This window comes from Nilaparvata lugens, chromosome 10 (genome assembly GCF_014356525.2).
Source record: "Nilaparvata lugens isolate BPH chromosome 10, ASM1435652v1, whole genome shotgun sequence".
NCBI classification, from domain to species: Eukaryota; Metazoa; Arthropoda; class Insecta; order Hemiptera; family Delphacidae; genus Nilaparvata; species Nilaparvata lugens.
The window spans coordinates 19,728,872-19,744,518 of record NC_052513.1 but is presented as its reverse complement, the minus strand read 5'-3'; the positions used below and the strand labels follow the sequence as shown (position 1 = coordinate 19,744,518).

The following is a 15,647-nucleotide window of genomic DNA, read 5'->3' as shown; positions in this document are numbered from 1 at the left end:
AAATAAATAAATGAACGCTCAATACCAAATAAAATTATTGTAAATGTCTACATAACCGGTTGTTAATAAAAATATTGTAGAAGTCTATAATATCTCAGTCTGAAAATTATTGTTTGTCAGTTTCTAGAATATTTTGTTCCTTTCTAGAAATTCTAGAATTTCATTAGTTTCAAAGAAGCATGACTTCTAATTAATATATTACAATGAAAGCCAACTTTTTATAAATTTCTGTATTGTGAAAACACCAAATCTCAAAAATAGATTTCCCAATTATATTTTGTTTCAATTGATTTAAAATCCACTCTAGAATTAAAGTTCCTTTCAGTTGACAATGTTATATTTGTTGCACATTCTAATTTCAACCTAGTTTATTTATTTCTAGAAATTATAAAAATCTATAGAATCTTGTAGTTAGTACTGATTTTGGACATGATTTGATTTTATTTTTATTAATAGTTGGATAAAATCTTCTAGTAGTAAATTTTGAGCTGTGTATTGTCTTTCCAGATTGTGTTGATTGTATAAAGTATTTATTCACTATGTAACATATTAAATCTGGGTAGACAAAAAGCCCTAACAGAAACAGTAATAGGTCTGAAATAAAGTAACTGGCTAATATCGCCAAATAGATAATAACTAAGATTAGATAGCATCAGCTTATTCTGGCTAAATGGTACAAGAACCTAAAAAGGATTTGAAGGAAGTTTATTGCTCATAAATAGATTATTATATAAAATATTTGAAGATTGAGATTATGTACATGTATTCACGGATCGGTGACCTAGAGATCGATCAAACCGAGGAACGTAGAATCTGACCAAAACCCCTTGGCAGAGTTTTATTGCAATCAGATGGGGTGCAATATGAAAAAACACCCGTCCACGTGGCTAATTATTAGGTAGCATGGAATTAATATTAATGTATAGAATATTAACTAGCATGCAAAGAGCATAAATAAAAAACCAAATAAAAATAATTTAATGTATTCAGGAAATAAGAGTTACCAGGCGCATGAATACCGAATAAAATTTGCATGCACCAATAGTAAAACGGCAGTTAATAGGCGGCAACTGCAGGCCAGTTCAAAAATATTCTATATATTTATATAAATGTACTAGATTTTGTGTTTAAAACTTTGTATAATCTATGTTATCGATATGGCTCGAATGCAAAGAATTATTAATCATACAATCTAAGCAATATTTTGGTATTTTTTGTAAGATCTATTTGAACCTAAATGGCGGAGGACTAAGATATTTAAATTTTATGCTAATTTGAAAGTCGGAAAGAGGATCTGTAAAACTTGAGAAGGAAGAACCAACACTCGCCAGCCAAACGCCACCATAAGAGGACCCCAAATATTTTAGAGCGTAATACCTTACTAATGATTTTGTAAAAGTTAAAGTTAAGTAAATTATTAAATTTCTTAAAAGACTTCGTGATGCTATTGTGAAGCAGAAGTCATTTTTCATTTTTAATTAAATTTATAACCCCTTGGAGGAGACGATTCCGGCTATCATATTCCCGGACCACATGGAGTTGGATCGACATCGGCGGCTTACAAGAAGATTTTCGACACGTGAGTGATTAAATTTGAATTTAGTGATGGGCGCCCTAGTGCTTCGAATTAATCTGATGATCAAAGCTAGCTCGCCGAAAGGGTTATTATAAATTGAGAAATTAATAAGAGTAATACTTGCGCAAGTAAAAATTAGTATTAAGGGTATTTAATTGAAAGAAAAATATAGATCAATATTTTAGAAATTTCTATTTAATCAAAGAAGTACGAAATCTAGGCTATCAAAACATATGCATATAATATTTAATTTTTTGCAATACAATTTGCGATAATTTATTATAGTTCTAATTCACTAGATGAATGGCTCTACCTATTCCGTCAGGTGCCGAATCTTGCACCCTGAGATAAAATATATATTCAATACAAATAAATCTACTAAATACTAGAGATTTTAATTATATATATTTGGATTATTAGTGGCTAATTTATCAAGCTGATCTTAGAGCACATATTTTTTGATTGAATTATCCAAGTCGACAAGTATTAGCAAGCGCATATCGCAGCTACATGCAACAGAATGCATATGATTTTAAGATAAGGGCACATGGTAATGATTCGTGCCATAAATCTAGAATATAAAGTTTAGCCTGTGATATTTTTATTGATTTCAATTATTGTTCTATTTTTATATTATATTTTTTATCGCTCTATATATATTTTTTGCCTCGATTGATCTTTGCATTATTTATGTAATATATGTATGAAACTTTCATGGTGTGCAATTTATTTTTTATTCCTCAACACTATAGTATAAGTATTATTTATATATATATTTATTATTTATTGAATTACAAGAGTTATAGGAGAAGCCCATATCTAGGCCTATCAAGATTTTTAAGACTGATACTATTAGAAAACCACGACCTAATTATATCAAATCTCATGCTTTACCGACTGATGCCAAGCAGGAGGCTAATCGTTATTTAAATATAAAGAATAACGTGACAACTATTATTGTAATAAATTAATAAATGTTACCAAATTGTATTGAATAAACTTGGATATCAATATATTAACTGTCTATGTCTATTCATTGATTTTAGAGATCCCTATATTCATCGATCTTCAAATCCTTAATCCTTTCTTATATCTGTTCTATTTTTGGTTTTGAAGCATCTAAATTTGAAAATCTAACACACTTTTTTCTATGTATTTCAATATGACATGCAGTCAAATATTTCAGTAAGTAATGAAAAACTTTCACTTACTGACTGTAGTACTTTCAACCGCCTCGCGATCATTTTCAACAGTGAAATGATAACGATAAATTATCAATGATGAATGATCGAGAGACGGTCAAAAGTACTACAGTCAGTAAGTGAAAGTTTTTGATTTTTTAGTTTTTTTATAGAAAGAAGTGTGTTAATACATCGCAGCTCGGAATGGATCAAGAAATCATCACGCTTGAAAATCTACTTTGTGAACATATTTAAGGGCTGAAAATATTGTGAAGTGAAGAACTACAAGACGTAACCTATTTCGGACTATGTAAGTAGCCCTATCTAAATTTGGAAGAGGAATAGCACAAGGTTACCTTATTTTTTCTCTCATTTTGATGATGTACCTATTGTATGAATAAATAAAGAATGAATCTGATATAATCCTCATTGTAAAATCTTGTCCATTATTCCATATTCTTACATTTTCTCAATATTTTAAACCCATCATTTCCTATCTATTTCACGCCAAGAGAAGTTTTGAGGCAAAAGTTTCCTTAATACAGACTAAATTATTTAGGTACGGTAGTTTAAAAAGTAAAATTTTGCAAAAATTCAAAAATGTTCATATTATCTCCAGAATTGGAAATATTAAAAAGAAGTATTATTAACCGAAAATGCTGTAAATCACCCGGAAGACTTCTGCTGCTGCAAATATTGACAACATGGTAAACAGCTAGATGGAAATTCGATAAGCGCTACTATACAAAAATTATTTGTCAGCCCGGGAATACTTTTGTATAGTAGCGCTCATCGAATTTCCATCTAGCTGTTTACCCTGTTGTCAATATTTGCAGTAGCAGAAGTCTTCGGGGTGATTTACAGCATTCAATTATTGGGATTTTCGTTCAATAGTAATTATTCATTAATTAGCATTTGAGCAAATGCAACTTCCAATTTATTTCCATCTGTAAAAAGAAGTATACCGTATCTCAAGATGAAAAATTCAGGTGAAATGACAACACAATACAAAAATCCTCCTTGCACGAGACTTTATTTCTTAAAAAACGACAATGGACGATCACAATACATTGACAAATTTAAGTTTATTGAAATACAATAATTATTCCAAGTGGTAAGACAACTTCTCTGGGATAATATATTCAATAGAAATCAGCATATCAATCTCCAATAAAATAGGCCTACATTGTAGATAGAAATAAATGAATAAATAGTTTATCCATTTCTATAAATTGTAGATCACAATACATTGAAAACTATAGTGTCTTAAAGTTCGCTATAAAATACATATTAATTTCAAGTTGTACGGCAACCTCTGGGTTAAAATTTTCAATGAGAATATTAGCACATAAATCTTCATTAAAAATATATCCACCCTGCATGATATTGTAGATAAAAATGAGTTAAGCTTATATTGTAGATCACATTACATTGAATATTACAGTGTCTTTAAAGTTCATCTAAAACACAATTATTTCAAATGGTAGGCACAACCCTTGGGTTGAATGAGCACATATATATTCGATTATAGCTAGGTATCCATCTACATTCGACTTTATTATAACACAGCAGAATACCGTACCCTATGATAAATAATATAATTATAGAGAAAAGATAGCATGAGAAGATATCCCACGGTATAGGCCGAATATGTTCCAAATTTGAAGCCGATTACTGTCGACTACTGTCTATTACTGTTTTGTTGGCATGAGAGTGTATGAAAGGCACAGTATGAGAAACTACCAGCGTCACATAGCTTCACCAAAAACAACTACTAGGACTATCAGTTTGAGTTAACAGTGAAATTTGGAACATAAACACCCTATACCATGGGATATATTCTTGTGCTATCTTCTCTCTATGATATAATTCATTTGCTTATTAGTTCTGTATTGGAACTGACAAAATCGTTGATAAAATACATAACTATTACAAAAATATGGTATTAAAAGGTATCAATCCGTAATAAATATTACTTATTATCAAATTAATTAATCACAGAGTAGCCAGGTAGCTCTCAACTATCACTGGGATATATTTTAAGGCTCACTTTGGAATGAATTATTCATTTATTCATGGAATAAACGATGAACATTCATTTTTCAATTATTTGGAATTAATGAGACCGAATTCCAGAAGCAACCTATCAAATATATCCTTATCACTGGTAGAAAATAGTATTAATCATTCAAAAAACATTAATTTTTATCACTATAGTGGAGAACTATGATCTAAGTTTATTGGCACATAGTTGGTTCATGATATTTTCTGAAAAGATATTACTATAGTGTAATTTACTTCAAACTGTCAGTATTCCTCATATAATAACATAAAGGCTCCTCATTTAATCTATACTGACAGTTTGAAGAGAATCTCACAAATTTCTCTGGAAGACATTAAAATACTGATTAAAGGTCAGCTATAGATGTTTTTAAAATTTAAAAATCGATCTCGTAAAATTGTATAAAAATTAGTCTCTAAAACTATTAAATTCTGTGTATATTGGTTTCATTTTGATCTATTTTGAAAGTGGTTTGAATTTGAAAATCGATCTCGTAAAATTGTATAAAAATTAATCTCTAAAACTATTAAATTCTGTGTATATTGGTTTCATTTTGACCTATTTTGAAAGTGGTTTGAATTTATAAAAATCAATCTGGTAACATTGTATAAAAATTAGTCTTTAAAACTATACAATTCTCTGTGAATTGGTTTCATTTTGGCCTATTTTGAAAGTGGTTTGAATTTATAAAAATCAATCTAATAAAATTATATAAAAATTAGTCTCTAAAACTATTAAATAATGTGTATATTGGTTTCATTTTGACCTATTTTGAAAGTGGTTTGAATTTAAAAATCAATCATGTAAAATTGTATAAAAATTAGTCTCTAAAACTATTAAATTCACTGTATTTTTGTTTCATTTTGAGCTATTTTGAAAGTGGTTCTCATTAAAATACACTAGTATTTTTTAGGCCTTGTAATTAGGATAAGATATTATTAGAATATCATTCACTATAATGAGGTCCACGTTATAATGGCAGTAGATAAAGATAGGAGAATCGTTTACGATCATTTGCCTTAATTTATTAAGTTTCTACATTGTTAAAAACAGATTTGGCAACGATGAGGATCTATAGAAAGATAGCGCTATCGGTTTTGTCGAATGATAGACAAAGATAGCAACACCAATGTTAATCAAATACTGCCATTATAAAGTGGACCACACTATATGCACAACATAATATAGTACTATGATATAGAAATAAAAATAAAAATCCTAGTACATACCCTTTTTGAAATATTTAATCACAACTTGTATCGGACATTGATGCCATTTTCAAGTGATATGAAGTAAATAAATACTGCTAGAAGATTCTTATTTTTTTGATTTACTTTATATCACTTGAAAATGGCATCAATGTCCGAAACATGTTGTGATTAAATATTTGAGAAAGGGTACCTACTAAGATTTTTATTTTTATTTCTATTTCTATAAAAGTAGCCCTATACAGAAAAGAGATAAGTACTATGATACTATATACCACATCCACAGATATAGTGATATTGTCAAGAGCATTAAGACATCAACATCAAGAACATAATTATAATTGATATCTATATATTGAGCATAGATCTATTAGATAGGTGAAAACATAGATTTGTGTTTTCATTATAGAAAAGGACCAAAACATCTCACACAACTCAATTTTATGCTAGGATTGGTCAGGAAAATTGCTCATTTCTCACCAATTCTTTATGAAAACATTCTTGAATGTATTTTCATTCGGATATTGTTCTTTCATTACAATCTTGTTATTTTCTATTCAACAAATACCTATTGATAGATCAGGGAATTCTTAAAGATTAGCTTCAAGATGTGGAAACACACGATCTAAAATACTGACTTGGAACTTTAGGCAACCAAATCATCAATTACTGTCAATGATTTTTGTTTGGATTTGAAATGGATTTTAAAATTAATTAATCTGATAAATATTCAAAATTATTGTAGTACATACATTTTTTGAACTCAAAATAGTGTGTGAATTAAGTTATCATTTACATAATCTCTAGACTGTGTATTCCAAATTAAGGTTTAAGCAGTTTTGGGCGAATGCCTGTTGCTTTTGCCTGCATTGTATTTATTGTCTATGAATAAATGTTCAATTGAAAACCAACATGAATATCGTTTTAAGTACTAGTTCCTAAATATTTTTACGAGATTACACCTCTACTATAATCATAAACACAATCTATAATTATAGAGTTTTGAATCTACAAGATTCTTGACACAAGGAAACAGCAATAATTATATAAAATGTACTCAATCCTACACAATTATATAAAAATGTATGGTAATCAATGCTCTAATACAGTGATGAAGGATTAATACCTATGTGGTAAATGGTCTATTTTATGGCAAGTAACGATCCATATAAAAACATTTGAATGTTGTATTGTTCACATTTTTAGGATCCTATGATTTGTGATTACAAAAATATTATTGTGATCTTAAGTAAGGCATTGAGGTCGCACAAAAAATATTCTCAGACAATTTTTTGAACAGTCGTCTATCATCACTTTCAACTGGGGTTTGAGAATGATTTCCTCTGAGAGCTTCATAGAAATAAAGATATATGACGTCATGAGTTGGTGAGTATTTTCTAAATTCATGGTGGAAAGTTGCAGGTGTTTTTTGAGTTTCATTTCGCACATACACACACGAATGAGCTGCAGCTTGGAATTCTCTCTAATTTTTTTCAAAATTATTCGCAGTGAATCTAGCAGTGGATTAGCTACTAAGATTTGGCATATCTTATTCATAATTTAATATTCAATCATTTAGATTAAGTATCAGGAGTTTACAATCGACTTATGATTGATTATATATCTACCTAATTTCATGATGGTCTATCGCTTCCAGAGTGTTTAATAAAGTCAAATATTTTATTTATTGTCATTAACAATTACATGTATAGACAAGAGTCAAAGAGAAGCAACATACTATAGAGGAAGGGTTTCTCTCTTTCTCTCTAGCCTCTACTCATAATAGCCTGGCTCTCACTGCATCTCTCTCTAAGAAAAAGCATGCTGCACTTTAAATTTGCATTTCAAAAAACAAATCAATGCTTCTAAAAATAGGGATTTCAATACATTCCTTTTAATTATATTCTTTTCAACACGACTTCATCTCTAGAGTGAGCGGATATCCATTCAATTTAATTCCACTATAGAGAAAAGGTAGTATAAGTAGATATCACATGGTATGTGTCGTTTATGTTCCAAATTTAAAGCTGGTATTTTGTTAACTCAAGCTAATTACTGTCAACTATTATCTATTATCAGTGTTTTGTTGGGGTGAGAGTGTAAGAACGGCACAGTATGAGAGACTACCAGTGTCACATAGCTTCACCAAAAACAACTACTAGGACTATCGGCTGGAGTTTTTGTTAACTCAAGCCGATTACTGTCGACTACTGTCTGTTATTACTGTTTTGACCGGGTGAGAGTGTAAGAAGGTTATGTTCCAAATTTCACTGTTAACTCAATCCGGTTACTGTCGACTACTGTCTATTATCTGTGTTTTGTTGGGGTGAGAGTGTGAGAACGGCACAGTATGAGAGACTACCAGTGTCACATAGCTTCACCAAAAACAACTACTAGGACTACCGGCTTGAGTTAACACTGAGGTTTGCAACATAAACACCCTATATCTTCTCATACTATCTTTTTTAACCTACCACAATTTTAATCCTCTTTTCTTTCACACATTCAACACATTTACTCCAAGATCTTTACTTTTGATGATATACCTTGAACTTAATACAGTATATGATCATTTCTACCTTGGATGTAAAATTGTTAGACAACATACACGTTTGTTTAACATGTCGTTCTTGATATCTAAGGTCATTTAAGTTGTATTTTTATCAGGTACAGTTGTAACTCTGAGGTAGTGATCTATAAAAATGTTTCTTAGCTCACTTTTGTGGATCTTCACTTCTCCACTACCACCGTATATGTTAAACTATAAATTTTTCCAATTCACTGTCTCCTCAAATATACACTGCAGTTCATTTCTCCATATTATCAATAGTTGTGTAGGCCTACTGTAATATTTATTTATCCAGTCATGTACAATATTATTATATTTATGTGAGAAGGCACAATAGCTTGCTTAGATTATGCCCAAAACTGTCCCTTTTCAAATTTAAACTACAGTCCAAATCAAAATCTAGGTTGAGGTGACGTTATTTTTCTAATACTTGTGTAGTATTCTCAATGTTTGTAAATCTCCAGAACTATTTCAAACTATACTTTTCCAATTTTCTATCTCCTCAAAAGTACTGCATTTCACTCTTGTAAATCTTCACAACTTTTTCAAACTCTACGTTTTCCAATAATTTACTTCAGCTCACTTTTATAGATCTCCACAACAACCTAGTTCGAACTCTACTTTCTTAGAGATAGAAATGAGTTGGAAGTTGCATTCGTTGAAATGCTAATTAATGAATAATTATTATTAAACGAAAACCCAATTAAATGCTGTAAATCACTACAATTGAATGTTTGCAGAAGCAGAAGTCTTCGGGGTGATTGACAGTATTTAATTGGGATTTTCGTTTAATAATAATTACACTTTTTTAAATTACTGTCTCCTCAAATGTACTGAAGTTCACTCTAGTGAAATTCTACTAATTTCTCCCATTTTCTTCCAGTACTCTCACAAATTTTCTCTCGAATTCCATTTTAAATCATACTTTTTCTGTCAAGCATACTTTTACTGCAGCTCCTCAAATGTATAGTAGGTACTGCAGCCCACCCTTGTGAAACTCTACAACTTTCTCACTAATTCTTCAAATATTTTACTCTCTTCTACTTTTATTTTTTGTGGCGAAGTTTCTATCGAATTCCATTTAAAATCATAATTTTCTGTCAATTTACAATAAACTGTCTCCTCAAATGTATAGCCTACTGCAGCCCACTCTTGTGAAACTGTAAGACTCCACAACTTTCTCACTATTTTTTTTCAAAATTTTCACAAATTTCTTTCTTCTACGTTTATTTTTATTGTGACGAATTTTCTATCGAATTCCATTTCAAATCATACTTTTTCCAATTGACTGTCTCCTCAAATGTATACTGCAGCTCACTCTTGTAAAACTGTAAAACTCTACAACTTTCTCACTAATTTTTCAATTTTTTTACTCTCATCTGAGTTTATTTTTTTTGTGACGAATTTTCTATCGAATTCCATTTCAAATAATACTTTTTCCAATTGACTGTCTCCTCAAATGTATACTGCAGCCCACTCTTGTAAAACTGTAAAACCCTACAACTTTCTCACTATTTTTTTCAAATTTTTTACTCTCTTCTACTTTTATTTTTTGTGACGAATTTTCTACCAAACCCACTCAGTTTGTACAGGATCAAACTGCCAGATATCTGAATGCCCGTTATGGGGATGCTCGCTTATCTGACTTTTCGACCACTGGAAGGGTTCGATAATTATCTGACCACCGTACTTGCTGTATAACGGCCCAGAGGCGGCATGAAAAACATCATCCTTGTGCGACAAAACTTTGAAATCTATCACCCCAGTCAAGTCAGCTTTCTGAGCATCATTCAGGGTTTTCGAGGAATGAGGTGTACGATTTCGCTCCTGCAGTCTGTCCTCCTCACTCTGTACAGTCTCCGCACTATCGCTACTGGCACTACTCTCATTATCCTCTTTGGTTGTTGACAGTTCCTTACGTAATTTTTTCAGTGCGATGATTTTTTTGAACACGTTGCGGAAACTTTTTTTAGGGTTGGAAGCGTAGAGACCGAGGTCTAGTTGTCCGGTTTTTTTGAGGTTATGGTTGCCGTTTGAGGTGAGGGAATTGAGGTGCGGGTGGGTTTTGTTTGGGGCGGGGAAGAAGTGGAGAGAATCGTTGTAGAATAGGTCGGTTTGACGTGTGAGCTCGTCCATTGTGAGCAGGTCGCCGCGACCAAAGAGTGAAATGTCGGGACTTCTCATCAGTTCTAGCATGGTTTTGAGGTCGGTGACGTTTTCTTGCCCTGTTGTAACAGAAGGCGTGCGGCTGTCAGCTCCTTGCGTTCGTGTTTGTGGTAGCCGCCTATGTTTTGGATGTCCTGCAAAAATAGATAAATTGATAAAATAAGTTACAAATTTAGCAGAAAACAAAATAAATGAATAGAATTAGTAAGAAAGATACGGTGGACATCTTTTCTTATGCCATCCTTTCTCTATGCTCTATGGTACTATAGTGAGGTCCACGTTATAATGGCAGTGTTTGATTAGCAATTAACCAGATCACTCCCGTGTTATCGGATGAGCACGTTAAACTGTCGGTCCCGGCTGAAGTATGACAGTCGTAAGGCCCATTGACGGCTTAAATTATATATTCAGGTGGTGGGACCTTCCCGCAAGGGACTCCCCACCAACAAAAGCCAAACGAATTTACTTTTTTATTAGCAATGGTATTGCTATCCTTGTCTATCATTCAACAAAGCGGATAGCGCTATCTCTTTCTCGCTTTCCTCTGTTGCCAGATCGTCTTTTAATAATGTCGAATAATTAATTAACAAAATATTTTATCTGAATTATGTAAATTCATCAATAAATCATTAAAAAATATAATTTCTTGCTTAATAAAATATAATTGATTATTTTAAACGAGAATGAACAGTTAATATTACATCAATAAATCTGTATCAGCTACCGTCTATAGAAGGTATTAACAAAATATTTTATCTGAATTATGTAAATTCATCAATAAATCATTAAAAAATATAATTTCTTGCTTAATAAAATATAATTGATTATTTTAAACGAGAATGAACAGTTAATATTACATCAATAAATCTGTATCAGCTACCGTCTATAGAAGGTATTGACAAGACAGAGGATCGGCAACGTTTTTCTCCTATCTTTCTCCACTGCCATTATAACGTGGACCTCACTATAGAAAAGCTGATGAGTAGGTAGAGAAGTTGAGGAAATTGATAGTTTCAGCAGAAATGTCAATAGATTAAAAATAATGGCAATTCAGGTAGGAAGAAGATAGAGCGGTAGACAGTCAATACAAGTTGAAACACATGAGAGTGGTAGACAGTCAATACAGGTTGAAACACATGTCGAAAATTGAATGCAAGTTACTGGAAATGTAGAATTCCAAGAATTCATTCATGCAGGTGAACGACTGGACTTTCTCATCCTTGCTTCTGTCACACATTTCAATTGTTAGAACTCGCCATTTATGTATGAAGGAACGGGAATGCTGGATTTCCCCATCCTCCCATCATTTGCTTTTGCCATACATTTCAATTTTGTAAAATGTGTGACATTTCACAAAATCTACGTTCTCGATGTTATGTTTTATTTACCATATTCATTTAATAACTGCCCGTGATATATTATAAGATCCATAAGATCATGCCAGTTTTCTTGACAGAACAACCTCTCGATAACGAATACCTCTCTACAGCGAATTTTTTCTCGGGATAATTGACTTCATTATACAGAGGTTCTACTATATTTGCAACGACACTACAGTCTAATTGACAGTTGAAAATAGTTGAAAAACGAATTATTGAATAATAATTAACTAGTAATCTATAATTACCTTGAACATAGGCAACCCGTAGCTGATAAAGTAGCCGGTGTCCTTGAGGTGTCCCGATATGTCTCCCGCTCGCGACAACCCCGGCATCTGCTCCGCTATCCACACGGTCAGGCTACCTGTGCAGTTGTCACCTTGACCTTGAGGGGCTTGACCTTGACCGGTGACCTTGGGCTGGATGACTAGCCACTGTTTGTTTCCGGTTCCGCTGCTGTTTTTCGAAATTAATTCGGCCCACTGCTCAGGGTTGCGAGCTAGACGGTTGGCTGCCAAAACCCTGGGACCGATTAGCACCTGAAAATAGATTAGATATATAATCTTAGAATGTATAAATTCAGGGCTACTTATTTTTTTTCCTCCACCTACTGGCTAAAGTACTTACTTTACTCCCTGAAACATAATACTAAAGTGTCACTTTTTCGCTCTCGGTAGTAAAAAACAGAAAAACTCCCTAGGGAGTAAAAGTGACTCCATTTAAATAACATGGGAAGCATCTCTATTTTAAAAGCTTACATTATAATAGGTTAGAAGGTCTAAGCTCAGATGAGAAAGCATAAAGAGGTGTCTGTCATTGAGTCAACTGAATTCAATACCATAACCAGAAATTTGATCAACTCATGAAATATATGTTTGTATGATATTATATTCTTAATATTAGTAGACGATAAAAATTTATAAAATTTTTAAAATATCTTATTCTATTCAAAATACCAGCCAACAAATATTTTTGATCTGCAATTCAAATCTGAACCGCGTGATCTGGAGTCAGCCATTTTTGGTAGACACCCAGCTGATATAATTGTTACAACTTTTGCTGATAGATAGCGCAATTGGCAGTGCCAATCAGATGGCCGGTTTTTAGGTTTTAGATTTTAGGTTATGTTGTTAGGAAACATTGTCACCAATACGTAAGTTATTAGAATTATTTTATTTGCAGTTTCTATAAGAAAATGTAGATGGAGGAAAAATGTTGTGTACATCACGAGTGAAAAATACTTTTTCTCCCTCAGGAAAATTGTTGCCCTCGGCTTTGCCTCGGGCTTCAAACTTTTCCCTCAGGGAGAAAAAGTCGTACTTTTCACTCTAGATATACAAATAACTATTATAATATAGAATTATAGTAGGTACCCTTTTTGAAAATAATAAAATGATAGATTAAAAATACAAATATAAAAAATATATAAATTTTAATGATTTTGGAAAATTGGTCAGTACATTATTTCCCTCATTTTTCTGGGAGAGATAATAACATCATAAACTATGCCTTCTTATGCTCCGTAATGCAAGGAACCCGAATCTGCAAACGGATTAGCAAAATTCTTTTCCGTTCAGGAGATATGACTCCTAAAATATGTCGAAAAACGCAAATTAGTCAATACATTATTTTTCTAATTTTTTTAAAAAGAAATTATATCATTATCAACTATGCCTTCTTATGCTCCTGGATGAAAGAAACCCGAATCTGCGAACATATTTTTGTAAAATTCTCTCCCGTTCAGGAGATATGACCCCTAAAGAAATAATTTTGCTGGACCAAAAAACAAACTTGATATCCTGAAAGACGTTCTCCATTACAACCTATCAATGAGAGAGAAGAGTAGGAGTGAAAGTGAGAGGGAAGAAAAAAGAGCCATAAAAGGTGACGAGGGAGTAAAAAGAGGAAGAAGAAGCATAAGAAAAAATAAAATGAAACTGAAAAAAGACATGAAAATATGAAACAAGGAAGAGAAGAGTTATAAGAAGGTGGCGAGAAAGGAGAAAAAATGAAGAATTAGAAGAATAAAATAGAAACTGAGAAAGGAGGAAAGATGAAGAATTAGAAGAATAAAATAGAAATTGAGAAAGGGGAAAAGATGAAGAATTAAAAGAATGAAATAGATACTGAGAAAGGGGAAAAGATGAAGAATTAAAAGAATGAAATAGATACTGAGAAAGGGGAAAAGATGAAGAATTAAACGAATAAAATAGAAACTGAGAAAGGGGAAAAGATGAAGAATTAAAAGAATAAAATAGAAACTGAGAAAGGGGAAAAGATGAAGAATTAAAAGAATGAAATAGATACTGAGAAAGGGGAAAAGATGAAGAATTAGAAGAATAAAATAGAAACTGAGAAAGGAGAAAAGATGAAGAATTAAAAGAATAAAATAGAAACTGAGAAAGGAGAAAAGATGAAGAATTAAAAGAATAAAATAGAAACTGAGAAAGGAGAAAAGATGAAGAATTAGAAGAATAAAATAGAAACTGAGAAAGGGGAAAAGATGAAGAATTAGAAGAATAAAATAGAAAATGAGAAAGGAGAAAAGATGAAGAATTAAAAGAATAAAATAGAAACTGAGAAAGGAGAAAAGATGAAGAATCAAAAGAATAAAATAGAAAATGAGAAAGGAGAAAAGATGAAGAATTAGAAGAATAAAATAGAAATTGAGAGAGGAGAAAAGATGAATAATTAAAAGAATAAAATAGAAACTGAGAAAGGTGAAAATATGAAGAATTAGAAGAATAAAATAGAAACTGAAAAACGACAAGAAAACGTTTGTTTCTCTACCTGTTCACTGGCATCCACTTGAGCCCACGATTCAGGGTTGAGGTTTTTCAGGACAGTTCCGCTGACAACTATCTTACTGCTGGTGGGGTGAGTAGTCAAAGTCACCTTGTAGAAGTCATCCTGAGAGAACACCGACCCAGGATAGGAGGTGAACGTCATCACTTGACCCGGCACCAAAGCAGAGCCCAGTTTGCCAGTTTGGTGTAGACCGAATTTGTACTGTTTCTGAACACGTAGCATGGAACTGTAGCTGCAAACAAAATTAATTAATCTATTTTTTGAGAATACATTACATGAAAAATATACAACTCAAAGAGGTTTATAACTTAACGCCAAAACAACCCTCATTCACATCAAAAATATTATATTTTAATCTTCTATATATATAAAAGCGAAATGGCACTCACTCACTGACTGACTGACTCACTCACTCACTCGCAGAACTAAAAATCTACCGGACCAAAAACGTTCAAATTTGGTAGGTATGTTCAGTTGGCCCTTTAGAGGCGCACTAAGAAATCTTTTGGCAATATTTTAACTCTAAGGGTGGTTTTTAAGGGTTTAAAGCTCGTATTTTAGCATGTATATTCTTCTTATTCTCTTAATTATGATTGAAAAAAGGCCATACCATATGTTAATATGGAACTATAATCTAGAGAGAGTACCTCTTCGAAACAGTTGTTAACTGGTAACTAAATTGATAATTTTGTCAGGTT

At 32.0% G+C, this 15,647-nt stretch overlaps 1 protein-coding gene across 2 annotated transcripts in view; it reads right to left on the bottom strand.

Annotated features, from left to right (window-relative positions):
* Window positions 1–8,808: 8,808 nt before the first annotated feature.
* LOC111046635 (putative phospholipase B-like lamina ancestor) overlaps window positions 8,809–15,647 on the bottom strand; it is a 73,300-nt gene continuing 66,461 nt past the window's right edge. For both annotated transcript variants that reach the window (XM_022332227.2, XM_022332234.2), the window contains exons 8-10: window positions 14,932–15,181; window positions 12,390–12,680; window positions 8,809–10,896 (exon numbers count right to left, since the gene is read on the bottom strand). In XM_022332227.2, the coding sequence (XP_022187919.2) occupies window positions 10,786–10,896; window positions 12,390–12,680; window positions 14,932–15,181 (652 nt within the window). In that variant the 3' untranslated portion in view covers window positions 8,809–10,785. The remainder of the gene's footprint in view (window positions 10,897–12,389; window positions 12,681–14,931; window positions 15,182–15,647) is intronic.